Below are 27952 nucleotides of genomic sequence, written 5' to 3' on the forward strand. Positions count from 1 at the left end.
AATCTTTGCTTTTCTACCAATAATGTAGTCAATGAATGCCAAGTACAGCAGCTATGGTGGGAGAGTTTTTTGTTAGGTTCATCTGAACAATCATCTTATTCTAGATCTTATTGCTTATTAACTACTTAGGGATTCACTAGAAAGGATAATACCAGGAGACGATTTAGGGCTTAAACTGCTAATAGTTTAAAGGGAAGCTGAAGTCATGATGGAGATTTATGAGAAGCATGTAAAAACATAATGCTATAATCAAAGCATTTTCAAATCAGCTTGTCATTGTGATATTTAACCAAAGGTCTGTCCTAAGAAGCAGCAGTTAGTAGTGTGGACTCATTCATAGTATCTGTAAAAATTAAGACAACAGATTAAATCTCAGAGAACTGGTAAAAATCAAGCTAAATCATGATTTATCTTGTAGGCCTTTTGTATTCCAGCAAGCCTTCCAGAGAACCAATTAGATGTTTGTTAAAATGAGTATAACAGGATCAGGTCCATTTCAAGCTGATCAGAAAGGAGGCAGGTGAAGTTAGCAAGGTAATTACCGGAGTCGTCACTTTGTGAATATATACAATAAAATAGTTCCTAAAGAATATGCCTCAAGGAATTGCATTTGGCAAGTCATGCTAGAACAATATAACATTTAACTGGGATTTTTAAGGAAACTAGAAGAGAGAGATCCTCAGTACCCACTGAAACTCAGTGGAATCTGTTCATCTTAAATCAATTAAACTACCTGAAGACTCCAGCCTTTAGTTGGCAAAACCTACAATAGGTTTAGTGGATAAAGGGAATGGGGAAGAAAAAAAATTAACCTCAAAATAATGAAATTTCAATGCCCCACTGGATGAGGAACTTACAGAAAAAGCAGGAGGATGTTTCAAGCTATAGTGATTTGGATGTAGGGTCAAGCATTTTTAAAATCAAAACCATGTTCTGAATAATTATTAGTAGTTCAAAGTCAAGTTCAAAGTGTTCACTTAGGGACCAAGCCTTACATGATCTGTAGGCACAATACAAGCAGATAGGCACTTAGTGCGATATTTAGGGAAAACCGTTTAGGAGCCTACCTCCAGTTGAAATCAGTGAGAATTAGGACCCTAATTTTTTTGAAAACTTCACAAGGCACCTTTCTGCATCTTCAAGCAGCTGCAAGAGTCTATTTTGGGCCCAGTGCTTGCCTCTGTTTTTATCATTAATTTGGAGGGTGGAATAGAAAGTGAAAGAATCAAACATGCATAGAACCTATTGTTGGCGAAAGTATTGGAATAGTAATAAAAATATATAATTTAAGCTTCATTAATCAAAAAGCTCTTTCAAGCAGTAACATAATTAGTAAATATTAGTATGACATCTAGTATAGATAAATAAAACACAGTATAAACAGGACAAAGCAGTATAATGAGGAAACTAAAGATAATAGATAATCTGCCTGAGTAGAAACAGGTTGAGCAGTGAAGGAACAAGAAGCTATAGCAAATGGTATATTAAATATGAACTCACATGGTGGACAAGGATGAAAACTCCTTTGCCACTGAAACATGACACAGCACTGGAAAGGAGCATCTTGCATTGAAAAGGGGTTTACTAAGCAACCTATTAGGTCAGTCATCTCCGTACCTCTCACAGACACATAACAAAGCAAGTTGCATAAATCCAAGTTCTCTAAGTAAATGTAAGTTACACGTAAATGTATTGACCATTCATCTTCTGAACTGCTTCTGTCCTCAGACTAGAACATTCTACTTAGTTCTGGCCACTTCTACTTAAATAAAACCCTTTGGAGATTTTTCAGAGGAAAGAAACAAGCTTAGTAAAAGAGCCGAAAAAAACATAGCTGAAAGAAGCTCCAGTAACTGGTTACAGACATAGAAAGAAGACATTGTTATCCACTAAGAACAGAGCAAGAACTGCTGGTCTTAGACTGCAGCAGAGAAAATTCAGGTTAAATAACTAGAGAAACCTGAAAATGAAATTTTTGACAAAAGAACTAGCTTCTACAAAACACTATAGGATCAGTGTCTCTGGATACATGCAAGGTTGCATTAGTCACTGATCCAGCAGAGATCATGGGAAGGTTTCAGTCAATTCTCATTTTGCACAAGGAATGGTTCTGAATGCATATCTCAGCCTCAGAGGGAGTGTGAATAAAGGATACCATACAAACATAAGTTGTTATGCTAAAATAACAGTTTATACAGGAATAAAACTATAAGGAGACAAGGACACATTGGTAAAAGGAAAAGAAAGAAACAACTTCTTTTAGAGATCAGCAAGGGAAATCTTCCATAGATGAAGGGACAGAAAACAAAGGTGGAATGAAAGCAGACAAAGGAGGATAGACAGCAGAAAAGTTAATAACTTGTAGAGATTCAGCATAAACTACCTGCTCTGGCTAAAGGAAGTAGACATCTGGAGTCATGAAGCTCAGGTGCTACAACTGATTGCAACTTTTAAACCAGAATACAAGTTTCTAGAAAAAACTTCAACTAAGCTTTTTTTTTTTTTTAAATAGTAAATAAAATATAACAGACAATATTAAAATAGTAGAACACTTTTTAAGAAAACTGCTGTAGTAGAACTGATGGTTCCCCAGCTGATCATTTGACAACAACATGACATCAATTCTTATTACATATGTAGGTATTCATACATTTGTTCACTCTGTCCCTCCTTTAAAATTCAGACGCCCAGTTTATCATGGACAGCTGTGGTCGTGTATTTTCCACTTCTCTTGCTTGACATCAGAGGCTTAGCTTTGCTCCTCAAGCCCTACTTCCCACTGTCCTTTAAGGCAGCTGCTCTATCTCCTAGCCAGGTCTTCAAGCTATGTTTGTGTCTGGTCTCTTACAGCAGCTGACCCATTCAGCTACGTTACCATTTCCAGCCTATACCCATCTCACAGCAGGCTGCCCTGCCACTTTCATTATCCAAGCGTTTATCCCAAGGGAGCTCAAGGCACAACACTATCCAATGCAACTCGTTGAAAATCTGACCAACTAGTTTTCCACTTGCTGATTTCATGAAACAAGGCATTTCATGATTATGTTGGCAATTTTATCGATGCTTTGAATGTTCAAACATTTTATTCTGAACTTCTGATACAGTAGATGCTCAATAAAATCAACTGAAGTATTTCAGAATATTTCATTCCACAAAACAAGCAACTAAGCACCTTTTCTTAAAAACACAGGATGACAAAACATTTTGAGCTTTGAAAACCTTCCTCCACACAGAAATTCCGTATTTCCAGTCAGTTTCAATATTAGGACCAGGTTTAATATTGGTGTATAGCTGAATGCCTCCTCCAAAAAAGGCAGGCCTTTTCAGAAATAACATTGCTATCTTCCAATACAAGGGGCAGTGTCACCTGGGTACTGCTCTTGCAAGTTTCTTCCCATAACCTTTTCATTACTGATGAAACCTGGTGATATATTCTTATTTCCCATAAATATGCATGTGTAAGTATGAAAAAAGAGCAGAGGAGTTCTAATGATTTTTTGTGCCCATGCAGTTAAATAAGAAAATTAATTTGGTTTAGCTATGCTTATGCTTTCTTCTTTGTGGTCACTTTCCAAACTCAAATATCAGACCACTTGCAGAAAAAACAACCTGGTGGTAATTAAATAATATACAGAAAAAGTAAAGTGTCAACCCATTAAGGTAATTATTTATACCAATAATGTAATTCTGGAAATCATGTTTTCCCAAACAGGAAACAGATTTGCTATTTTTGATCTGCATGTTTCCATGTAAAACAAAACTATCTGCCAAAATATCTGCACATGGAGTATTGCAAACTAATTTCTAACCTACCGTGATTAGATTGAGATTTATCTACAAAAATATTTAGCAAATAATTTCAAATAAAAAATCTATTCAAGAAATCCACCCAAGCAGGAAAGAGGCCTCAACTTAAGCCAATTATTCACAATATATTGTATGTAATATTTCTACAGAAAGTTAACAAGAGCAGGTTATTACTTCAGGATGATGGTATTACAGTTGGGACAATTCTTTCCTTCTGCTCCACAGTCAGGTAAAAGAGTTCTGCTACCAACTAACCCTTTTCTCAGCTACCTACAATGGAAAAGGAGGAGTCACTGTGCAAAGTCTGGATTCCAAAACTCCTTATGACTCACCTCTAACTATAACTTTCCTAAAAATGAAAAGTATCAGCCAAATGAAATAGGAAAGTTTATATTTCCAAAACCAAAGAGGAAATTTATGCTCCAAAATGTAAGCCAATGCAAAATTCCATCAGTACAACAATCTACCAGAGTCTTGACTTCAGCCCAGATTTCTGCTTCCTGCTTTGATATCTTAGATGGTTTATCTACTCTGTGCAAATCACTACTATGCATGTTGTGAGTTCTCTGTAAAACCCAAAAGCAAAGCAAGATCAGACAATAAAGAGTCATTATGTTCAAAATGACAACCACTGACAAGTGTCCTTGGATTTAGAAGGATGTTCCAGAAAAGAGATAAAGACAATTATGCATATACCAGCAGAGGAAAGCTGTGGATTTCAGCAAGATACCTACTGGGCTCCCAGAGAAGTCTTAGAAGACACATTTTGGTTCTTCCAACACACAAGGACAGCTATTTAACCACAGCAGAAATCTCCTCTTTATATCCTAAAAAGCTTTTCCTCCTTGATCATGTTCAGACACTCCCATTCATGTACAAGTCTTTCCATTTCTACCCATTGCCCTTAGAACATCCACCTTGCTGAAGCAAAATACCCAACATGTCCGTCACTGTGCTGTGCAGGGTCACCTGGTCTCACCGTAAAAGAATATTATTTGATCACATGGAATATAGTTCTTATTTACCATGCATGCTCCTTATTTCTTCATGTTTTTAAAAATAAGCAGAAAACACCCCCATAGATTGACACAGTAAGAGCTGGTCTTTTAAGGTCAGTAATGTTGCAAGACAGGTAAATAGTGGAGAAAGGGGGATTCTAATTGTCCTCAAAACCACCAAACATTTTTGGATCACAGAAGTAAAGGCCTCCTGCTATTCTCCTACTTCTATTAATTTTTGTTAGGTCTTATAGGATAGAAAGCACCCAGTAGCACAAATTATTATTGCATGTACACTCTTACAGTAAGCCTTAAGATGGGAGGCCTTAAAAGCATGTGGATAAGGTAAGTGCCCTTCACAAAAATGACATAGTGAAGCAAAAAAGAGTAACAAAAGAAGAAGGAAAGCACCAAGGACTAGACCGTAAAAAAAATACATTGCGCATCAAATATTGGACTCCTTCCTCATACTAGGACTCTGGTATCCTTCTTCAGTTTGGGCATTGGGCTCTGGTATAATTTTTCAGTTGGGGCAATGCGTTACTTCACCTGCAGTCCCACTGCAAGATGTCAAACAGCACAGCCATATTCAAAGGGAATATGTATCAAAACAAAGCATTCCAGTTGTGTTTGTTTCTTAGGAGGGCTCAGCTCCTGATGATGCCACAAGAGTACTTTCCGAGTGAGGGATGAGAATAAGACCTTCAAAATCTAGCCTGGTGAGATTTTAAAAGGACTGAAGGAAAGAGAATCACCAAATATATGAAGAGATACAACAAGGGTGAAGTACCTTTGTCGGAGATTTTTGAGTTATGCTTTTGTTTGTAACTATCTGAAACAGAGAAAGAAATAGAGGGTGAATCTTACATTGGGGAAAGGAAGACAAAAGGCAGAGAAGCCAGAAAAAGAGAAGGAGAAAGAGAAAGAAAATGTAAGAGATGATTTATTATAGGGCAAAGGGAAGTGGAGTCTTGCCGAGGACTTAATTTTATTTCCTTCATGCAAAAAACCCAAGAGCAGCAGCAGCAGCAGGTGGCAAACATGCAAGTCAGAGAGCAGCAGAGTATTTTGCTGGAAGGGAAAAGATGAAGCCCTGAGTGCACCGAGCTGGTAGGACCAGGCTGGAAGCAGAATCAGCTGTCTGGGTGCTACTTACTGTCACAAACATAGGGTTTGTCATGATCGTCCTGGGAGGCAGCATCATTCCGTCTCCTGCCACCTCCAGATCCCCGAGCCTGCAAGGACAAGAGGAATGTTAACATTATTCCATCACCCCTCAGGTCTCCTTGTACCCCTCACCCTCCTATGAAAAATGTGGAATATAAACTAAACAAATCCTCAGCTTCCATACAGGTTTTTCAAGGGTGGGCTTCATCTCCTAAGATATGCACTATATTAATGGACCTTGTAATGCAGTGGAGATCCCCTCCACAGATAACCCAAACTGTTCATCCATAGCAGTAGGTCACTGCCAGCACATATTCAGTCGAGTATCATCACACATTCATTTCTGAAGATGTTTAAATACCTTGCTTAACTGAATATGAATGAATGAATAGATGAACAGGTGTTAGAGGATAAATATAACCATTAAATCAGCCAGAAAACAGGCCCCAAATAAAACAGAGGTAAAATTATTTCCTTTAATATTTTCAAGGGGGGGTTGTTTGTTTTGTTTTGTTTTCTAGCTGAAAAGCAATGTTTTGAAACGGCCTTCTGGGACAAAGATACCATGGCTAATTATAAAATGGAGCTTTGGTCAGTTAGTGGAAAATTTTAGGTAACATGGCTACCTGCAATAACAGAGAACGGGAATTACCCAGAAAGGTCTCTCTGCAGTTCTGTGTTCCTACAACATACCAAGTTGGCAGCCCTGGGAACTGAAAAGCTCTGTTTCTCCACAGCACAGACTGCTCTGTGCTGAGCTCCAGGGGTAAGAGTGGAATTCAGCATGAAAGTTACTTGGTCCTGACCCTTCTCAGCCGAGATGCCAACAAGGGGACAGTTGATACCTGTCCAACGGTGGAGGCTGTGATGTGGAACTGGGAACTGAGCCAAGGCCTTCAATTCTTTCATGTTCACTAATGTACAGTCTGTAGATGACAATACTTTTAGACTTGATCTTTATTTGAGGAAGTGATCTGCAGGTGGATGGCTAGATAGCCCTTTATTAATTCTGCCAGCTACTCTATTCCTGGGTAAAAGCAACAAAATTGTTTCTGCTCCTCCTCTTATTAAACTGTTGATGTTTCTCACCCTAGACAAGGCCATCTGACTCAAATCCTCTGAGCTTTTGCATGTGAAAATAAGAAAGGGACAGAGCTTCATCAAGTAAAGCTGGAGAAGATGTAGAAATTCTGAGAATATTAGTGCCCCAGACACAAAGGGGTCATATGAGCTCTGTCTCTCTTCTATGGATTTGGCACTGAACTAGCACTATTTGAGCTGCATTCCATTGGACACCTAAAGAGAAGGAACAAGGAACAGTTTTACACAGGCCTGACACGGTCTGTCAAAACAGGGATTTATAAAAACTTCACGCGTTATTTCCCTGGGATTGCTCAGGTCCAACTCTTAACACAGTCCTGAAGGAAAGACATGGATTTGCAGCTGTCTGGATGGGATAAATACTATCAGGTATGACAGGTATACCTCTGCCTTCTTCAAAGACCTCTGTACAGACGAGCACACACGTGCAGAGTGAGATTTGTAAGAGTGAACTGAAAAGCAGTTTCACCCTGGAAAAGGCCCCAGCAATAATTGTTTGGTGGAAGCTACTTTACTGACCATATCACATAAAATCATCTTACTAGTCTGCAATATTTTCTCTCTGACTGCCAGCTCTGTAAACCCCCTCTGGGCTATGAAATCAATCCTAGGCTACTTCCTTTCTTCCCTCACTACTGCAAAATGTGCTGCAAGTTGAATTTTGGTCCACGGCAGCTCCTATACAACCCTCAGCTCATCAGAGAGTCTTCACAGAGGCAAGTGATTGGCCCTTAATAAATACTTCTGCTGATACCTGGATTAGGATCCAATTTCCCTATCCTACCAGCTGCATTGGCTTTTCAGGGCTCTGAAAAAGCTGTAAAGTCTTATTTTTGTCACCAGTCAGTAGGCCTGACTCTGTTTACACACTGAGAACGGATCTGTTGAGTAAGAAGGTACTATTTTTACATAGGCACCTTTCAGAATAGGATGGTAATTTAAGGTCTGTTGCTCGGAGTTTCACTAGTCTTACAGCCAGCTGTTTCCCTTCAAACCGTTCTCTACAGAAACGCGACGGTACAGCATGCATGTCATGACCGCACGTCAGATATACTTTTTCATGCACTGAACACACAGGGGAAGATTTTTCAAGTCAATGACTTTCAATGGGACTTGGGTTCCTAAATGTCTTTAGTGCCTTTGAAATTGTCCCGTGGGATATTCAGCTGACAGGCAGACAATCTGTACAGGTGCAGCTGCATTCCTCTCATATCTCCTAGCAAACTATCCTTCCCAGTTCCTACCACATTCTCCCTGTCCAGCAAAGATACTAAAAAGCTCCTTCCATAAATCCACCTCTTTGGGCTTCAGTGTCCTTCCTAACGCTCCCACAATTCCAGGGCTAGCCTTGAGGGGTAGTAAAGCGAGCAGCTGCCCCAGAGGCACTAAGTTGAGTGCCACGTGCTGGCTATTGGCACTCCAGTCTGTTGAATTCAATCATCCATGACTGCCTTCATTCTCCTGATGGGCTGCAGCAAAGGCTACAAGACTTGACGCGCGAGGCCTGGAAGCCATGGCACAGCAGCCTTGAAGCAGCCCTGGAGCAGCCAGAGAGAGTAGCCAGAGGGACAGATGGAGAGTCCAGGATTAAAAATAAAATTGTGCTATACGGGAAAGGAAGGGGCATGTGCAATTTGGAAAGTCCAAAGCAGTAATTCTGTCGCATTAATCCTGCATCGATGCTGTCAGCCCTTCTCACTCCTTCTCTGAATCCCCAAAGGCCACACTCTGCAGGATCTAGTTTCCTATGCATGTCCTTCCCCTCTTCTGCCCTCTAAAAATAACCTAACCAACTCCCTCCCAGAAACAAAGTGCTGCCCAGGTTTCATGTCCCCTAATTTCAAATCCTGGGTCCCGATTCCTTACACTGGGTCAGGCTCACATTAGAAAAGGGCTGCTTGAGGAGTGGCAAAACACTCGTGACCAGATGCAATTCAGGCTGCAATTCAGGCTTACCAGTTTTCAACAGCTAGGGAATCTGGCCCTAATTTTGAAATCCTAATTTATACCACATTTTGCTTTGGTTATTGATGCCATCAAATAAAAATGAAAATTGCTCAAAGTATTTGGCACTCTTCAGACCTCTCTTTTTTGCACTGAATGAAGCCAGGGCACTAGTGGAGCAGGAGTTAGCTGCAAGAAAAAGGCGAGAGATCCTGCTGCTCCTGTACTTAATAGGGGGCCAGTTCTAGGGCAGAAAATAAGACATAAATTTATGCTTCAAAATGAATGGGACATCTAGTACCCTCCAACTCTGTTCCCTACAGTAGCAGAAAAAAAGTAATAGAGTTATTCTGAAACAGTTTCCTGAACAGGGGAGTAAAACTTTGCACATAATAGTTACTTTAGGACTTTGTTTGTGTAGGCCTGAGATATATGAATACAGCAAATTCCCTTCTCCTGAGCAGTATATTGCTTTTAGCTATTCACTCCCTTTCACTCACCCTAACCAGCACGTGTAATTTATGTGAAAGCAACTTATTAGAAAAGAGTTGTTAGCCTGGAATATTAGTTGATCACTACAGTCAAGCTTGTGTGCATGTATCAATTCTAACTCCTGGGTTTGGTTACTGGTTCATACAAATTTTCTGAAACTTACATTTTTCTGGAAAATTTTTTTCCAGGTGGGGGTCTTTGGCTAAGAAAGAAAGAAAGAAAGAAACTGGTTCAGGTGATTTTGAGAATAAGGAAGGTGAAATATATACTTATCCAATTATTAAAGTGCTTTGATCTTATATTAAAGGACTTAAGCTCCAAAATAAAGAGGAGCAGAAAACTGAAACAACACAACAACAGAAGAAACCAAGAGAGAGGGTCTGATGCATAAGTACATTGCAAGTATTCAATGTGGTTTCATGTCTCTCTCTTATTCAAAACCTATTATATCCTGCTCATTTGGCCTAAAATGTGGCCCTTCTTGCTTGACTCCTACAAACACATCAAAAGGTACTTGTAGAGCTCCTGTGCTCCTGCAGCACCCACTGGAGCCAAAGAAAGATGAAAAGGCTTGAAACTTGTGAGAATTGTGTTCACATTTATAACAGATGCCTAGCTTAAGGGGCCACAATTGAAAATGTTGATTCCACGTTTTAAAATGTTGGCCTCATTACTTAACCGGTGCCCTGCTGAAAGACTTCTTAGGTAAGAGAAGGGACACAGACTCCCCTAAGGATAAAATATTGCCCATTTTAAGCAAATGGAAGATTTGCCATTGGCTCAAGAGGGCCAGTGTCAGCCACAAAGTGCTACCTTGGAGAAAGCTGTAAAACGTATTAACAGAGTTCAAGTTACTTTTATCAATTTTTTTTTTTTTGGCTGTCATGACGGATTTTGTTGCTTTTCTATAATTAGTAAATGTTGTTTTAAAGTAAGAGCATCGTAATAGCAGGATGTCATCATAATTATTACAGTTTACATTACAATTGTAAATACAACACTACAATAAATTTAGCCCGACTTTTTACTCTCAAAATAGATTTTTTTCCTGGTAATTCACAAAAATAAACTGAAAAAATATTAAAAAATCTTTGACCATATGACAGAAAATTACCTACAGTGTTATCGCTATCATATATCCATGGATATACACTTTGCATATACAATACACATGACAAATATACACTAGAAAGCAGAGGTTTGCTTCCCTCCTTTCCATTCCAGTAAAGTCTCCACCTACCCGTCCTCTAGGTCTGTTCTTTCGTTTTGGAACATCTTCTTCCAAATCCTCTTCCTCATTCACTTCATCTGCATTTTCATCATTTTCTAAAACCCTCTGTGGTTGAACAATAAACAGGAATGGTTAGGAGAAAAGAAGATGACACATACAACCAACTGCCGCTCTTTACCACAGAGACTGCAGGTTATTAAATTACAGCTGATTAATGGTATAATGCCAAATCAGATCCCAGAACCCCTACTTCTTTCTGCTTAAGCAAAATTTGCTTTCCCCTCCACCCTCAGTTCTCCAGGGAGTTCTTATTAAAAAACACCACTGATAGCAGTCAACTACGAAAAAAAGGTTCCTAAGAAATAACAGTGGCATCATTGAGCACTGATATCCCAAGACAACACAAGTATTAGCATGCATAACTGCAGGCCCTGTCTGGGAAATTGTTTGCATGATTTTTTGATTTTGGTTTCTTGCACCTTACATTGTTTTGCTTTCCTCTAATGTTGAGAATGCACTTTAAGAAGACAAAAATCAATGTTTTTCTCCTTGGCAGCTCAGAGTTTTCTCTGTTTAGCAAAAATAGAGAAAATTCCCCCATATATTCCAGCATGTTTAGTGGCTCTAGAAAGTAACATCTTTCAGGGCTTACACCACAGGTACAAGTCTGGAATCTGGAAGCAGGGGTCTTGCTGCATGAGAATGCTGAGGAAGTACAGATCTCATTGAAGTTAATAGGAGCAATAGCAATAGTTCCTTCAATTAATTCTTTAATAGGAACAATAATTCATCATCTCATATAACTGTGAGATGTCCAGGCCAGGGAATTTCAATCCTTTTATCTTGATCTTTTGAAACGTAACCTCTATAGAATCAAACACAGGCTGGCCGCCCTGAAAACATTCACAAGTTGGACATCATGCGGACAAAGGCAAGACAAACCATCACAACACTAATGTGGAAAGAAGTCCCGTTGAAATCCCCTCAACCCTTGGCATGTCTGCTAGAAATACAGAAATGGGCCCCAGCCACTCCTGCCATTCATGATGCCGTTTCGTAAGGGACTAATCTGGAATCAGCTGTCGAATCTGGAATGACTAACTTACCTTTGCCATGCCACCATTTAAATTCATTTAAATTACAACATGCAGCCATGATGCAGATTCTCATCAGTGACTTTAAACCGATGGGGAGGTTTTTCAGTCTTACTGAATTTGTCCCTTCCTCATAATTTCTAGTTAACAGCTATTCGAGAGCCAGGAGAGGGAGAACAGGAGCAAATCACAGTTGCTTTCTCTCCTTCCTACATACCTCAAGCACCAAATTCTGAATTTGTGGGAAAGAATACAACAGAAATTTTACTTTTTAAAAAGCCTGTATTTGGAAGACCAACTATACAAGTTTATTCATATTTTATCAGCTAAATTTTTAATATTGGACAAGTGTCCCTTTTAAAAAGTACAAACAACTTTTAGAACATGGTAGAGGATCAAGTCTTCATCTGGCTTTTGCTCCTTTTAGTTTTAAATCTCAGGAGGCTATTAATGAGGTCAGACCATCATAAAAAACAATTTCACGTAATACTAGAGTACTAAATACTACAGGGTGTAAAAGTTAAGCAAGTTCCAGTTCTACATACATAAAACATTTCTTCAAAATTCATGCAATTGCATACATTAATTGGCTTCATCTTAGGAAACTGAAGCACTTGGAAAACATTGTACATGAGGAGACTAATGGTATGTAAGAAAATAAGCAAACTTCCTGATATGAGTTTATATTTTCACATTGCTTCATATCTTAAAGTACCTCCAAAAAAAGAGAAGGCTGCAACCATATTGTATGTGGGAAGGAAAGGAGGTAGTTTACAACAACAACATTGCACAAGAGCAGTTAAGAGAAATATTACAAATCACTTTCTTTGTTTAAAATTGCAGCATCTATTTAGGAAAGAGATCATAAGTAACCAAGTGTGAATTTGGTGACACTGCCAGGGTAATGGCTTTAATTCTTGATAGAAGGAGCATAGCCTTTCTGATGAATGGTCAAAAGGCTATTCTAAGCCTTCTCCAGCAAACGATGGAGACACACATTCAATACTAATTTACTGTAGGGCAAAATCCTCAACCTCATTAAATACCAACTGTACAGCAGGTCCCAATGACTGCATCTATTTAGCAGGGGCAACCCTTACCCTTTTTAGCAAAGTAACTTTTCTTTTCCTATTCTGCCTTTCTAAGAGTTTCCCAGCCTAATGCACTTCAGTGCAGCTAAGCACCAAACCTTCTTCTCCTGACAGATACTGCGAGTTTGAGAGGGTGGTAAGTGGCTGGGGCTGAGGTGGGAACTGCAACTATGTCTATCCCACCTGCTCACTCTCGCCACCAGCGAGGCTGCGCCCTTTCAAGTTACGGCACAGAAAAGCATGCAAAGGAACAAAGGAGAGATTTGCATTCTCTTATTTGCCATGCGGATAAAAGGCACTGATCATGATTTTGATTTGGTACAGTCTAGCTGCCAGGTGCCACAGTACACACTGAAAGCTGGCTACTAGTAAAGGCTTCAACAATCATTGTTCTATAGACTGAATGCAGATAAGCTGTGCTTGCATAAGAAACAACAGCAAGACATTGCATCTGTCCTGATGAAACTAGCATCCAGATGACAGGTCACCACTAAATTTTTTTGTATTTTTGCACCCCCTCCCTGCTTGGCGATGCCCAGACTTGTGTCAGTTCCACCATCTCTGAAGTCTCTTTCCTTGGACTGCTGCTGGGGATAATTTGGGAGCTCAGATAGCACAGCAACATCCAAAGGCACTTGTCAATCTCATAAGGATGCTGCACCATGACTTCTTGTGACCTTGGACGCAGGTATAAACAGAGCTTTATGGCTCTCAGCTTAATAGACCAAGGTACACTACTGAAGAAGGAGACATGGAGGGGGCCTCATGCCAAGCTTTTCCCCACTCCATGAGCATGGGATGCTTCATCTTTGATGGTGTTCCTCTACCTGTGGAACTGGGAACGGGAGACCTAGTTTTGCTGCCCTGACACGTGACGTTTCTAGCAAACAGACCAGTAGGACTCAGCTCCAAGTAATATAGATTTGATGCCCATGCTCTTTTGTTTCATTTGGCATGGGGCTGCCCACTCAAATTTTTACTAGTTTCAGGTATAGATGCATCATCTTGTATCTCAGCCAAAACTACCAAGTTTGACACACTGCCAATGGCTCCTGCTAAAAATCACTAATAGAGGCTCATAGCACAATGGTGTTTTAGCATCACCGAAGTTTTGCTGCTGCTCCCCCAGGAGAGGCCCACTTTCCTAGCGATTTAAGATGTCTTTATAAAGTGACATGCCCTTATATAAGAACCCTTTATATTAGCCAAATTTCTTCTATGACAGACCCACAAATGTGTTTCTACTTCTAATTGTTAAGGACGAAATGGAAACTTGACAAATAACTTTTAAGCCATAATGTATGTAAAGAGGCAATATTTCTCATACCTGCATCACTAATAATGACTGAGATAATTAACATTAGAGTATTTTTAATGATTTATTTTGCTTGTGGACTTCCTGAAGGCTTCTCAGTATAGGAAAAAACAGACAAGGCAATAACATGCTTTTGTCTACAGTTAGCAGCTATGAATCCAACTTCAAATCCATGTCCAAATTCACTTTAAATCAGCAGCACTAAAATTCAGTTTATGGTTGGGACCCACCTCTGCTTGTCAGTTTTATATGTAATCATCTCATAGTGCTGCAAAACAAATTCCAACACAGGAGCCATGCAGAACACAGCCAAATGACCGAGATTCTGGTGACAGGAGAAGTGTGCGAGATCCCGAGTTCATTTTCAGCATCACAGTGTAGCACAATGGTTTGATAACATTTTGACAGTAGAATGACACAGCTATCAACAGATGCACTGTTCTGCCACAGGACAAAATCTGCTGGGCTTAGAGACAAATTGTAAAATCCAGCCCTGCTGTCAGGGTATGGGGCTCTCCTTTACCTGGATTTCTTGTATAGTGTCTTCCTCTTTAGTGTCCGTTTTTTTCTCTATTCCCTCTCCACGCAGCAAGGCTTCCAGAGTTGTACTTTCTGATGTGAACCCATCTTTTTTCAGAGGCAGATCAACTTCTGAAAAACAAAACACAGTGACTGCATGTGTCTCCCCCAGACAGCTAACAAGCAGAAAGACAGATGACAAGCAGAAGACTGACAGATTTTCAAGCTTGTTTCTGTATTGAAGGAGAGTTCTTCAAGTTCTTCTTTTAATTGCTAAGAATCCCCACATAGGACTCATTTCTACCTTACTGAAAACCTGGTATCTTTTAAATTGCTGTGTTTGCCTACAGGAAGAAAAGGCTGGACATATTGTTTCAGGAGGAAATAAATGGGAAAAAAATCCTTCTCCTTTATGTATAAAGAACAAAACCAGGACTTTCTAAGATACTGAAATAACAAGTAGCATTCTACACCAAGGCATGTCCCACACATGGGGAAGCAGAAAGCTGGTGTGTGGGGCCAATGCTGAGAACTTAAACTGAAAAAACAAAGGGATGTGTCTTGAATTTTCATTTAATATTGACTAGATAAAATCTTCAGTTTGTTTTAAATGGGCCTACACCAATGAAGAAACACCCGTCAGCACAGCTGTGAGTGCAGAATCCAGCCCATGAAACAGGACAACCCCCAGCCACTGCAGGAGGAGCCAAAGGCTGGCTGGGGCACAGGCATGGGGCACGGGGCTCCAAGGGACAGTGCAAATTTATGAGGACGCTTGATGCAACTTGCCATACAAGTGAAGGAAGAGAGCCTTATTCCCCTTCCGAATGCTGCCACTAGATTATGAGGCTGTGCAGCAGACAGGCAAATACAGCATGTTAATTTTAGCAAGATGTTAATATACACTTAGGGAAGAATCCTGTTTTCCTTGCAGACCCTGGCCTCTACCTGACTCGTGCAGGAGTTCATTCAGAGCAACCCTATGGCAGGGAGACTTCCTGAACATCTCTTTACCTCACAATGCCAATGTGTGGATTTTTCAAGTACACCCTCCCTTCCAAAATTAATTCCTTCCTCTAGGCCAACAGATTTACAAAGTAATAACGTACAGGACCGGCGCTCACAAATCAGCATCTGGTGTCCTTATTTCATAGCTCTGTCCACTTCTCATCTTTTAGGACTTTTGTGTTCCGCAGTCTGCCTGAAGCTCCCTGCCTTTCTATCACCATGAGTTGTAAACTCCGCAGGGCAGAAATTCATATGTTTATAAAGCCCCAAATCACTCCTGCAATCCAAATAATGAATGAACACTGCCACCTGGGACAGTAAAGTATAATCTGTTTCTTGAGGGCAATTGCGTCCCAGGAATATGTTTGTTCTATATATGAAAAACTCTAAGCCAGCAAATGATTCAGGGTCCCCAATCAGTGCTTCCACCACACGCTTGCTCAAGTCTTCTGAAGTGAGAGAGCATTGCTCAGCCAATAACCACAGAAAATCCAGCAAAAATTCCGGCAAAAGCTGTTCTATTCATGGAGGGAAAGGCTGAGTACAAACCATGCAGAAAACCCAAACCACTGGGATTTTCAAAGGAAATTCCCAGGACAACCCACACAATGGGATGGGGTCAACAGTGAATTGATCTCCCTTCTCATCACAAGGAGGCCTATTCAGTCAGGCCTCTGTTTTTGGCATTAAGCTCTGCAAACACACCCATTATGCCACCTTCCCCAACTTCTCCCTTACTTCAGCTATAAAAAAGACAGAGGAGTCAACCGAGAATCATACAGATTGAATTTCCCTGTATGAACTCCTAGTACCTCCCTCTGGATGCTAAATCCAGACATTTCAATAGAAAGAAGGGATTTTAGACTTGATTTATGTGCAAATCCCAACACTTGAATCTAAAGTCACTAAGGAACCTCCATAATCTTCTCTGGCTGTGGGCTTGGCTTGGTTTCAAAGTCCTGTGCTTAGGTGCAAAAGGGCATTTGCTTTGTGTTTAGAACCTTGTGGGACTGCAAAATCCAAGGAGTCATCATACATTCAGCAAGAGAAGAAGCTTCAAGCAAGCTCAAGGGCATCGGAAACAAACATGTCTTCAATGTGACAAGCTATGCCTGTCTCTGGATACCAATACACTCAGCAAACAAATGCATTAGAAAAAGGCAATAAGCAAGGAAGGGGTGAGGGATAAGTAAAACTTATAGGAAAGTAAAACTACTTCCTGTTTGTTCCAGATACATTGGACATTAAGTCAGAGGGAAAGGTAGGCTTTAAGGTCAAAAACCAGCAGCTGTCTTTAATGGACATGTTTGTTTTGTGTGGTGCTTCTACTTCCCACCAGCAACACCCCAGGAGACTTTTCATCCAAAACTCTCAGAGCTTTTTTAATTATTAAATTTAACATCCCACTGACAAGGCAGTGTGAGGTAATACTTTTATTCCCAGTTTACTGATGGGGAGATGAGTCACCAAGAAGTTAAGTTAGTGAGCAGGAAATCCAGCGAAAAGAAACTCAGGGCAGCTGCCTCCCATCTGCCCACTAAGCTTCCCACTATTCAACTCCTCCATTTTCTTCTCCACTGGTAGCTTCTAGGAGTCCATTTTCATTCCTAAGTAGCTCTAGAAAGTGGGAAATGGCAGATGCTATCTCATCTGGAATGTAAAGTTTACAGTATAAAAACCTACAAGGGTCCAAAGACAACCTCTTAGTAATGAATTCAATCTTGTAAGGATTCAGTCCTTCCTGGAAGATGGCTCGTCTGTAAAGGATACAGTAATGTAGACAGGAAATTACGTTTGCAAACTGCTTTTTGAATCCTCAGAGATAAAAGTCTCCGAAAATCTAAACGATGGTTCAGTTAACCTAGAGAAATAGTTAAAGACTACTAGAGATCATTAAATTCATTTCACTAAATCCCTAATTTTCTTTCTTATTTAGCTCTCCAGGGTTTTCCCACAAAAGCTAGAAAAGCATATTTTTCTCGTATGCCTGTACCCTAAAGAAATGTAGTTTTCATGTGAAAGATCAAGGCTTCCCCCAGACCACAGGAACTGCTGTACAGAAGCAAGGCAGGGTCCGTTCCACCCACTGTCCTGCTTATGAAGGCACCAGCCAATGTCAGAAGCTTCAAACAAGGCCAGAGAGGGTTTTCCAGGGCTTGAGAAATTAAGCCGTGACCCCACACTTGCCTCTGTTCACTTTGATATTTCTTGGGCTATACTATGCAGTCACATCAGATGCTGCAGAAGAAGGTATCTGTGCCTGTCAGGAGAGAAATGCAAAGAAAATAATCTACCCTAATACTACATTTCATCTTGATCTCTAACAGGTCAGTCCTGAGAGATAAATGCAGTATCACTTCCAGTTATCCTAAATCTGGCTCTTCTGGAAATGCACAGAATAGTCCAGCCCTTTCTGAATTTTGATACACTTTTGCCCTCAATGTTTTCCCACCTGAGTGAGTTCAACTATGGTTTGAAAGAAGGAGTGCTTTACTTTATTGCTTGCCCCCTTGTTCTTGCTATGAGATGGGGAAAATAGAAGTTCCTGACCAAACTTTTTTGTCATTTCTTTTTATTCCTCTCCTTTTGAGGATAAACAGTCACAATCTTTTCTATTACTCTGCTGTGGGAAGTTTTCCATATGGCTTTCTCCTGTCAGACTTCTCTGAACTTCCTCTTATTCAATAATCTTCCCAAGATGGACCAATACTGCGCCTGATATTTTCAGATGAAGCCACATCCCCCATGTAAATAAATGCATTACAATATTCTTTATATTACCCCTCAGGCAGTGTCCTGCAGGGTCCAAGCTGCATACCAAGCAGAATTAGGAACCTTGTAACAAGGTCAAGAACTTCCTGTAAGTAATATTTTCAACACACAGGTGACAACTTAAAATGTCCATCCCGCCGCCCATTCACCAAGCACATTCAGATCTCCCCAAGGAGGCCTACACAGACCTCCCTGGCCATGATGGCTCTAAATAACTTTGTACTATGTGCAAATCTTTGTAGTTTACAAGATACTCCCTCTCTCCATCTTGTTCACTATTATATTACACAACACTGGACCAAACACCAAACCTTGATGCACCAGCCGTTAGCTTTTTTCTGTAATGAAAGTTCTTTGTTTCATTTTTTTTCTTTGTTTCATCTTTTGTTCTGAAAGTTTTGATCCAAGACAACGCTTTGTTTCTTTTTGGAGGCCTATTACATACCAAAGGTCTTCAGAAAGTCTAAGTAAATTGTCAACCCCCTTATCTATTAGTCCTTTACATATCATGTAAAGAACTTTAAGAAAGTAGTGAGACTTGCTTTTCCTTGGTTTTAAAAAAAAAAAGTCAGTTAGAACCTCCTATATCATCATTTCCCAGGTGCTTTACTGCTTATACCTAATTACTGTTTCAATCAATTTCTCAAATGTTCATGTAGAATTTATAGGTCTTTAAATCCTTGAATCACATCCAAATCCTTTTTAAATATAGGTAATAACATTTCCTACCCACTAATTGTTCTAAATTCTTTCTGTTGTAGATCCTAGTTTGTATCACAAGCTCTTCTTCAGATGTGGCAATTTCAGAGAACATAATCTTTATTACATGTAATAACTACTAGTAAAAGCACTATAACTAAAAGCTTACTCTTCTGTATAAAAATTTTAAGAAGATTTGTGGATAAATTTCCTTTTGATTAGTATTGCAAATGCAATAGCACCTGGTTAGTGTAGGAGATTCAGGAAATAGTCAGAACCATATAAAATGGAAGTGTCAAATCAACAAAAATCATCAATGAAAAATAAAAAGTTATTCAAGAATTCTTCCTGTTTTAATAAACCACAGTATTATTGGTGTCACAGCTAAATATTGTGCATATATTATAATTCAAATATGTGTGTGTGCATATAATTAAAATTTATGTTTCTTAACTTAGCAGAGTCCCTTTCATAGTGATTAAATTAACACGGTTATTTCTGCTTACCAGCTCACTGCAGCAATCTCTCTATTAATCAAGGTCCTCAGACTGCGGTGGCAGAATCTGAACGAGCACCCATGCCAACATCATTCCTATATCTGTTTCCTATTGAACTGCTGCCTCCAAAAGCAGCACATTTTCACAGATCATACAAAACGGTGGGCTTTTTCAAGTATTGATTCACCAAAATAGCTGCAAATTCCTGTCAAATATGCCGCATTTGGTTTACAACGCATTGGGAGCTAAGCAACTTTTCTGTGTCTCTTTGAAACAGAAATTAAAAACAACCATCCCTTTTTCTATACAGTGCAATGTATTTGTTTTACAATGGATCATTTCCATCTCCACAGTAGCAGCTGCCACCCAAGCCATCATCTCTGTGCACTCGTAAGCAGCTCCATTTCTAGTTCTAATTGGGAACAGAGATACTTATTGGGTGAGTTCCAGCATGATCTATCACGCCAGAGACAGCTACTATGCAAACCAAAGCAATCCGGCTTCCAAAAACCCTCTTAGACAAACACTGACTTTGCACACAGATTCTTGCGTTTCTGTTTCTTGGTGCTGGTTTTTTGGAAAATAAAAAGTGCCAGGGGAAACTATATATTAAGAGTCCATGAAGTGCTGTTTAAGATGGATAAATTCAATGATATTACCTTACCAACCACTACCTCTTTAAAATCATATAGGTGGTCTAAAAAAGCCACCTAATTCACAGCAAACAGAACTACTGCTGAGCGAATGCAGCCACTAAGCTCATTAAGAGGATGTGGCAGGATGTGTCTGAAAGTGCACTGCAGTGGCTCAGCAAGCAATTAAATCCCATGACAGTTTAAAATGAGAATCTATCAGTGTCACAAGAGTGTGAAGCCTCAGCATCTCTGCTGTTCCCGCCCCCAGCATTTTATTTATGGTGGCGTATTGGGAACATGGGAAGTCAAAAAGATTATAATGAAATATGCCATATAAAAACCAGATTAAGCCTGCTCTTCTTTGGGGAAATATGCAGAGAGAGAAGCTGTCTGTTAGCTGTCGAGTTTGCAAAAGATACCATCTTTTGGGATGGTGCTCTCTGCCAGCAGACAGAGTGCCCCAGGGGAAATGGTGGTGAAAAACCCAGACAAGCAGCATCCATCCATCCATCATACACTCATCTCCACATCTCCAAGGCACAAATATAGCGTTAGAGTGCAACGGGTGGGGGCAGGGGGGATGGAATCCCTGAAGAAAGAAAGAGGAGACAATGCCTTACGTGAATAGCTGGATTTTGTAGCTTTTCTGCGCACGCAAAAACAGACTCTCCTTAGCTTGTTTGCTTACTTGCTTGTTACGTTCACGGCCAGTACAGTGATTCGCTACCATCCTTGGAATGGATACATTCACAGCAGTGACCAGAACCAGGTATACTAAAGGAAGGGCTCTGCAAGCTTTTTTCATGAGCATGCCTCTGCCAGCACAGCGCAGCACGGATCTTCACTCCTCCTGCAGATCTGGATCTTCAAAACCCTTTGTTCACTGCACTGTCTCCTGCTATCCCAGGGGAAGATGCTCACGTTATTGCTGTTATGGTTTCATCCTGACCTTCCACGCTCCCTGCTATCCCAGCCTGTTCTTCCAACACTACTGCAATTCAGCACCCATCTGCAGCAAAATTGTCAGTGCCAGTTCTACACTTACAATCCTCTCCAACCCTGGCCCACAAGGACCTCCTGCCAGCCAGACCCTGGGCCTCCCCTGAGACTAGACTACTGATAACACAGACTCACAATGAGTCCATAAAGCCAAACAAATGCCCCTAGAGACTAGTAAACATCAAATTCTCTTTATTTTTAATCCAAGGCAGACCTAATAAAGCCATGGCTGTACTGGAGATTGTAAGGCTACTCCAGTAACTCTTTGTCTCCCCCGCCAATTCTACCCTCAAACCTCATGTATATTATTGCATTCAAGGTAAACAGGGCCATGGTGAGAACAAGAATCCAGTCAAAGAGAATGATAAATCAGTTTTAGAAGCAAGACTACTTGAAAACAAGAGAGTATTTGTTTCCTCAGAAACAAACCATTTTGTGTGGAAAGAATAGTTCGGAGCACTATCTGCCATTAAGTGAAAACTCCTCTTCAGGTTGGAGCCATGGGATCCTACAAAGCTCTGAAATTAATCTTAGTAAACACTTGTTGCAAATTTTAGGCACTACTGAGGTTTGCTCTAGGGAGCACTGGGAGACTGGAAAATCCCAATCTCTCCCTAGCACCTCTTCCTACAAAGCTGCTAGTCTTGTGGTAAGGTTGGGGGGGAGCAGGGGGAAAAAGTGAACAGATGGAAGAAGACAGAGGAAACTATAACACGGGGGGACTGTATGCTTTCATTCTTCAGCCTAGGCATAAACTCTAGAAAAATCAGAAGACAACTTTGAATTTTAAGACCAGGATCCAATGGAAAGCTTCTATCAGCCCCTAGCTAAAATACGTCCCAGGAGGCTACAGCACAACAGGAGGGAGAAATAAGGCTGCAGAAAACAGCAGAGGCCCTCAAACATAAGGTTAAGCATTGTTTAGTTTAACCCATCATCAAAATGTGGACTTTACAAGCAGCTGTATTTCTTTGGCAGACTAGAATGCCTCTATAAAATCTCTCAATAAAAAAAACAGCCCTCCTGTCGGTTCTTTACAGATTTATTTCTCAGCACAGATATAAATCATTGTCACATATAATATACTGTACCTGCTTCTCAAAGACTGCCAAATTACTATATCAGGCTAAATGCTGGATCAGGTAACTACCCTCAGGGCTCAAATCATAATGGAATATCTCCATTCAACAACATTATTCTAGCACTTGTTTGTGTTCTGGTCACTCTTGCATTTGCGTTCTAGATGGGCTCACACTGTACCAGGACTTTTGCAGCATCGGGCAACACTGTATGCAATATCGAGGGACAGAAGCTGGGTAACTGCTACAATTTAGAGAAAATTCCTGAGTACAAAGTCTAGTCCTTTGGGCTTTGTATCACCCTGACAGGGCTTCTGGCCTGTTTGGAGTAAGAGAATAACTTGGCCTACCTATCTGCAAGTGGTCATAGAGATACACTCACACAGATGGATGGGCCTTTTGACCCATCAGAAGAGCCAGAATCTGATTATTGTCCAGTAACAGGACAGCTGTCAGCAAACAGCAGTCACCCCCACACCACACAGCTGGGCCAGTCCCCCCCACACTGCACACTCTGCAAATGGTAACAGAGAGTGGACCTCCACTGCAATCAACCGTACTATTGCCATATGTGACAGCACTGAATAAAACCACTCATATTGAATGCAAACTCATACATAAACCATGTGTAAAACCAGCCATGCTGTAACCTTGCTGCAAATTCTGTGAGATTCTGCATAGCTTCTCCTCTTCCTTATCGAGGACAGTGGAGGGGATACCTTCAGTAACAGATAAATCTCTGTAATGCAGTTATCTCTCAACTGCAGTGCACAAGCATCCCAATTAATTCAGTCTGGGCCTAGCAGAGCCGGCACTAAGCCAGAGCTGATAAACCTGCCAAAGCCAATCTGAGTCCTGCAATGATTCTTGGGAGCCTGCTCTGCGCCTTCTCATGCTCCGGACTGAGGGGGGTTATTTGCTTGAGTGCAGTGCTCAGCTCTGGCTGGCTCCACATGCCCACATGATGCGGCAACTCCGTTAATCACAGAATGACAGGGGTTGGAAGGGACCTCTGGAGATCATCTAGTCCAACCCCCCCTGCCAGAGCAGGTTCACCTAGAGCAGATTGCACAGGAATGCATCCAGGCGAGTTTTGAGTATCTCCAGAGAAGGAGATTCCCCAACCTCTCTGGGCAGCTTGGTCCAGTGCTCTGCCCACCCTCAAAGTAAAGAAGTTCCTCCTCATGTTTAGATGGAACTTCCTATGACCAAGTTTGTGCCTATTACCTCTCATCCTGTCACTGGGCACCACTGAAAAAAGACTGGCCCCATCCTCCTGGCACCTACCCCTAAAGTATTTATAAGCATTAATAAGATCACGTTGAACATTAATAACGAGGCCCTTCTAAAACCCAAAGTGCTGGGCAGCAGGCAGAGACACCCAGTCAGCTCTGAAGGCATCAGCAAGGATGCAGCAAGGCTTATTAGCACCGCTCAGCCAGATTACAGTTGTCCCGGTCCAGATGCTGCATCTCTGTCTGCAAAGCTCCCACTTGCAGGAAGACAGTGCTCTGCAGCCCAGGCAGGCCTGGGAAGCAGGACAGCCACATTCACATGGCACGGTGTCTGAAGAAGTCAGCCACATCAAGCAGAGCTGGTTCAGCATCCCTGGCTCAGTAAATACCAAACCTGCATAAACCACTGAAGAACAGAAAGGACACAGCAAAGTAGCAATGATTTTAGGATGGGATAGGGAACAATCATCTTAGACGAAGCCCTTGGCATCACTGCTGTCTCACCATGTGATCTTGGGCCAAACTCTGACAAAGGTAACCTCTGCTTTTCCATCATCTGTCAAACGGATATAGTCTTCATCTATCCTTTGGGGTCTGGTAGGGCTTGTTTAATATTCATAGGCATTCAGGCATTCAAATAAAATGCACCAAAATGCAAGGTGTTCTTACAAGTTCTTGCAAAGCCAGGTTTAAACACATTTTTTTTCCAGCCAAGAATAACACTGAAAAAGCAAGGCTATTTCCACAGATACCAGATTTCAGCGGCCAATTCACAAATTCCAAGGAATGAGGATAATATTTACTCATACAGTAAGATGCATCTGACAGATGAAGCTATATAATTGAAAAATGTTATAAGAAGGAAAGCTTGTAATAGAAAAATGGCATGAGATGCTAGTAGGTATCCTTTCAGAAATGGGAAAGAACAAAGCAAATCACCTACTGAGATGCTCAGATCTCTTGCCACAAAAAGGCAAGAAATTCCAAGAGGCCTATAAAGCATTTAGACAAAAAGGCAAACTCTAGAATTAATAACAGAATGGTAAACAGGAAGATTAATGGCACCAGAGAAAATGCAGATGGTAAAGCCCAGCCTGCAGGCTCAGCAAGACTCTGAAGGGAGGGGGAAAAAGGCAAGGTGTAAACAAGGTGACCTTCAAAGCCACGGGAATGCCTGCCAACAGGCCAGCCAGGGGGCATCCCGAGACACAGATGTGCCATCTGGGGTAGGCTGTCTCATGACAACATGAACAAGATTTGTCTTTTTCAAAATTTGCAGGGAAGCAAAATGGGCAGCAGCAGAAAATATGACCGTTTATTCAAAAGGGGCACAATTAAATGCACAGGTTGGAAAAGGATGCTATCTTGTAAAGAAAATAGAAAATAATTCCCTGAATATCCCCACTCACAAAGGTCTTGTGCCCTCTTGTAAAGCCTGTGCACACAAGGGTTCAGGGAGGAGAAACTGGTTTTCACTAAACAAATGTTTACCTTGAGGCTTTATGCTTTAGGTTTAGGGTTAAAAACAAAACAAAACAAAACAAAACAAAACAAAACCCAAACCCTCAGCAGAAACTGCAAAGCAGGCCTTTAAACCCATGATGGCATAAATTTCCCCCATCTTGGCATAAGTCTGTTCACTCCAGATGGCACATTTGGTTTGAAAGCAGGTAAAGATTCCTCAGACACATCTCTGTGTCCAATATCTGCTTTTACAGAGTTCCCTTGCTCCGTCTCAGTACTTAGTTGGGCCTTGAATCTCCTAATAAGCTTTGTGTATGCCTAGGAGATGTCAGTTCTTTGCCTGCAGTAAAAAGTGGGAGAGAGAAATCTCCTACCACAGTTCTGCAGGGGAGCCTGGCTCTTTCAGACCTGATGCTTAGATCATTGAGGTCAACCAGGAAAATTAAAAAGTAAATGCAATCACACATTTTTTAAATATGTCAATCAAACACCACAGTGCGGCAGCGCTAAGGGGAACAACGTTATCTCTAAATAAGCCTTCTCCAAAATAAGCTAAACATGTTCTGCTGTGACATTCAGACAAGAATTTTAGGGGAAAACAGAATAAGCAACCACATTACAGCTCACCATGGAAAAAAGTGGACACTAGCTGTGGGAGTCCAGCAGGTAGTGAATTCACACACCTCTTTTCCTTCCAGCCTGGCTCAAAGTACATCAAATCTGAGTATTTCAGGCAAAACTGGCCCATCTGAGTTCAGTGCTGAAATCAGTTAATTCAGTGCTAAGTGTACAAGCAGACATATCTGAATGTTTTTTACTCTCATCGGCTGCATACCAACTGCAATGAAGATATTGGCATGACCTCTAGTTTCACAGTAGAAACCACGGGTGCTGGATGAGCTCAGGCAGCTTGTGCAAAGCCTACGCAGCCCCAGCACTGTTGCATCAAGCAGGCTTGACTCAAGTGAGTTTGCGATTGCTGACAGGAGCTGCCATCACAGCTCTGGACATCAGTACATACCTTTCTGCAGGAAGCCCCATCATGTGGCTCTGTTGATTGCTTTTTGAATAGAACAGGAATGGAGAGATGACGTACATATCTGAAAACACTAAAGTGGCATTGAGGAAGGAATCAGGAAGAAAGAGGGAGAAAAACAGCAAGATGGAGGAAAGCTATTACATTCCTTCTCCTTGCCTACTGCAGCTAAACTGTGGCAGGCTTGTTCTGAAAACTGCCACAGAAAAGCCTAAAAAATGGAAGCTCTGGGCCTTGAATTATGCCTTTTCAGTATCTCTCTCCTTTCTCCTCTCTGCCAACAGAGAAACGCTGCAAACTCCTAGATCCTGAAAATACATATTCTGGGCCCTTTCCACATCTTACAAAACACAGTGAATATAGGTGATAATGGGGAAGAGGGAGAGATAGCCATGCAAGGGGAAAACAAAGTGAAATAGAGAATAGTTGCTCTTCTCTCCTTTCCCCCTGCTCAGCTTTCATTTCCCTTTGTTCATCTAACATTGAGCCAAACTAAGCCAAAGGAGCTGCCGTGCTGGGCTACAAGATTGATGGCTGCAGGCAGACTCCACAGTGAAGAGACGGATGACTGGTCATTTCCCCTGATGCACCGAGAAACATCCATCCTTGCAGCCATGCTGAGCCCATTCGTGCTCCTTTTGAAAAGAGAGATAAACACAGGCAGCCGGAGGCACCTGAGTGTCCTTCTCCCTCAGAAGGACACAGTTATACTCCTCTGGGTTCCTTGAGAAGGTCGCTCTGTCCATCCCTGAACATCTGGCTGTGGGATTTGCTAACTCTCTCCCTCCCCCAGCAATCATCCATCTATTAGAGCACAGTGCAGGTCGGAAGAAAACGGTGAAGAGAATGGTGTGACAACCTCATCAATCTACAGCTACATGCTTGGCTATTTAGGTTTTTTTACGCTATTCCTAAATGGGGCGGGGTGGGGGGAGAATTGCTACTGGTATGAAAGAGTGAATTGTGGAAATGGCAACATGGATTGGAGTAAGTCCTTATGACTATTAAAATGTTGTGCATGTACTAAAGCAGTAGGGAACTAATTAAGATTCAGGATTGAAAGGCAAAACAAAAAAGTTGGATGCACTCTGGTTCCATCTGTAGCACTTGCTGAGAGTTCAGATGTACTTGGGGCATCATCTTTAGCAGAGAGAGGTTAATTTTTTTATTTTGCCCATTCAGATATTAACAGAAAGCTCCCTGGAAGAATATACTGTAAGTATATTTATAGTGCCAACCCTGGTACAGCAGCTTCAGAGGCACAAAGCACTTAATCCTGACTCCTTTCTATTTAGCTAATAGTGTCTTTGTTTGCTGATGCTGTCCTGGTCTATAGCATCGCTCACAGATACAGCCTCTGTGTTTCCAGTTCTCCCGCCGTGCTGCTACCTCACTTAGGCAATGAGCATTACATGGCAGATGTACCCATAGCATCATTTACAAATACAGCATCACTCCAGAAATTCCTGTAACTATGAACCTCAGTTTGTCAGAGTAGCACATATTTGTAACTGTGTCATTCACAGACATTGCACCACGGAAATCATGAGAAGATAAAAGCATTCAGCATCTCTCAAAAACACAAAGAAATGAGTCACTTGCTTAAAGTGTTTAAATGTAGTTTTAGCACTCTAACTGTCCCAGCCAGCTTTGAAAATTTGTCTTTCATTCCCATCATGCAATGCTGTTTATTTTAGGCCAACCACAAAAGGATTTTCACTACAGCTTTGTAGGACATGCATAGGATATTCATCATGACCATATGTGTT

General features: G+C 41.1%; 1 protein-coding gene across 4 annotated transcripts in view; it reads right to left on the reverse strand.

Moving 5' to 3' along the window:
- The window catches only part of DPF3 (double PHD fingers 3), a 161876-nt gene that overhangs the window by 47568 nt on the left and 86356 nt on the right, over positions 1-27952 (reverse strand). For 2 of the 4 annotated variants that reach the window (XM_059819178.1, XM_059819180.1), the window contains 4 exons: positions 14764-14891; positions 10750-10845; positions 9673-9711; positions 5962-6040 (listed from right to left, as the gene is read on the reverse strand). In XM_059819178.1, the coding sequence (XP_059675161.1) occupies positions 5962-6040; positions 9673-9711; positions 10750-10845; positions 14764-14891 (342 nt within the window). The remainder of the gene's footprint in view (positions 1-5961; positions 6041-9672; positions 9712-10749; positions 10846-14763; positions 14892-27952) is intronic. The other 2 variants (XM_059819179.1, XM_059819182.1) reach the window with 1 other exon arrangement.

The sequence above is a fragment of the Gavia stellata genome, chromosome 7 (assembly GCF_030936135.1).
Source record: "Gavia stellata isolate bGavSte3 chromosome 7, bGavSte3.hap2, whole genome shotgun sequence".
NCBI lineage: Eukaryota > Metazoa > Chordata > Aves > Gaviiformes > Gaviidae > Gavia > Gavia stellata.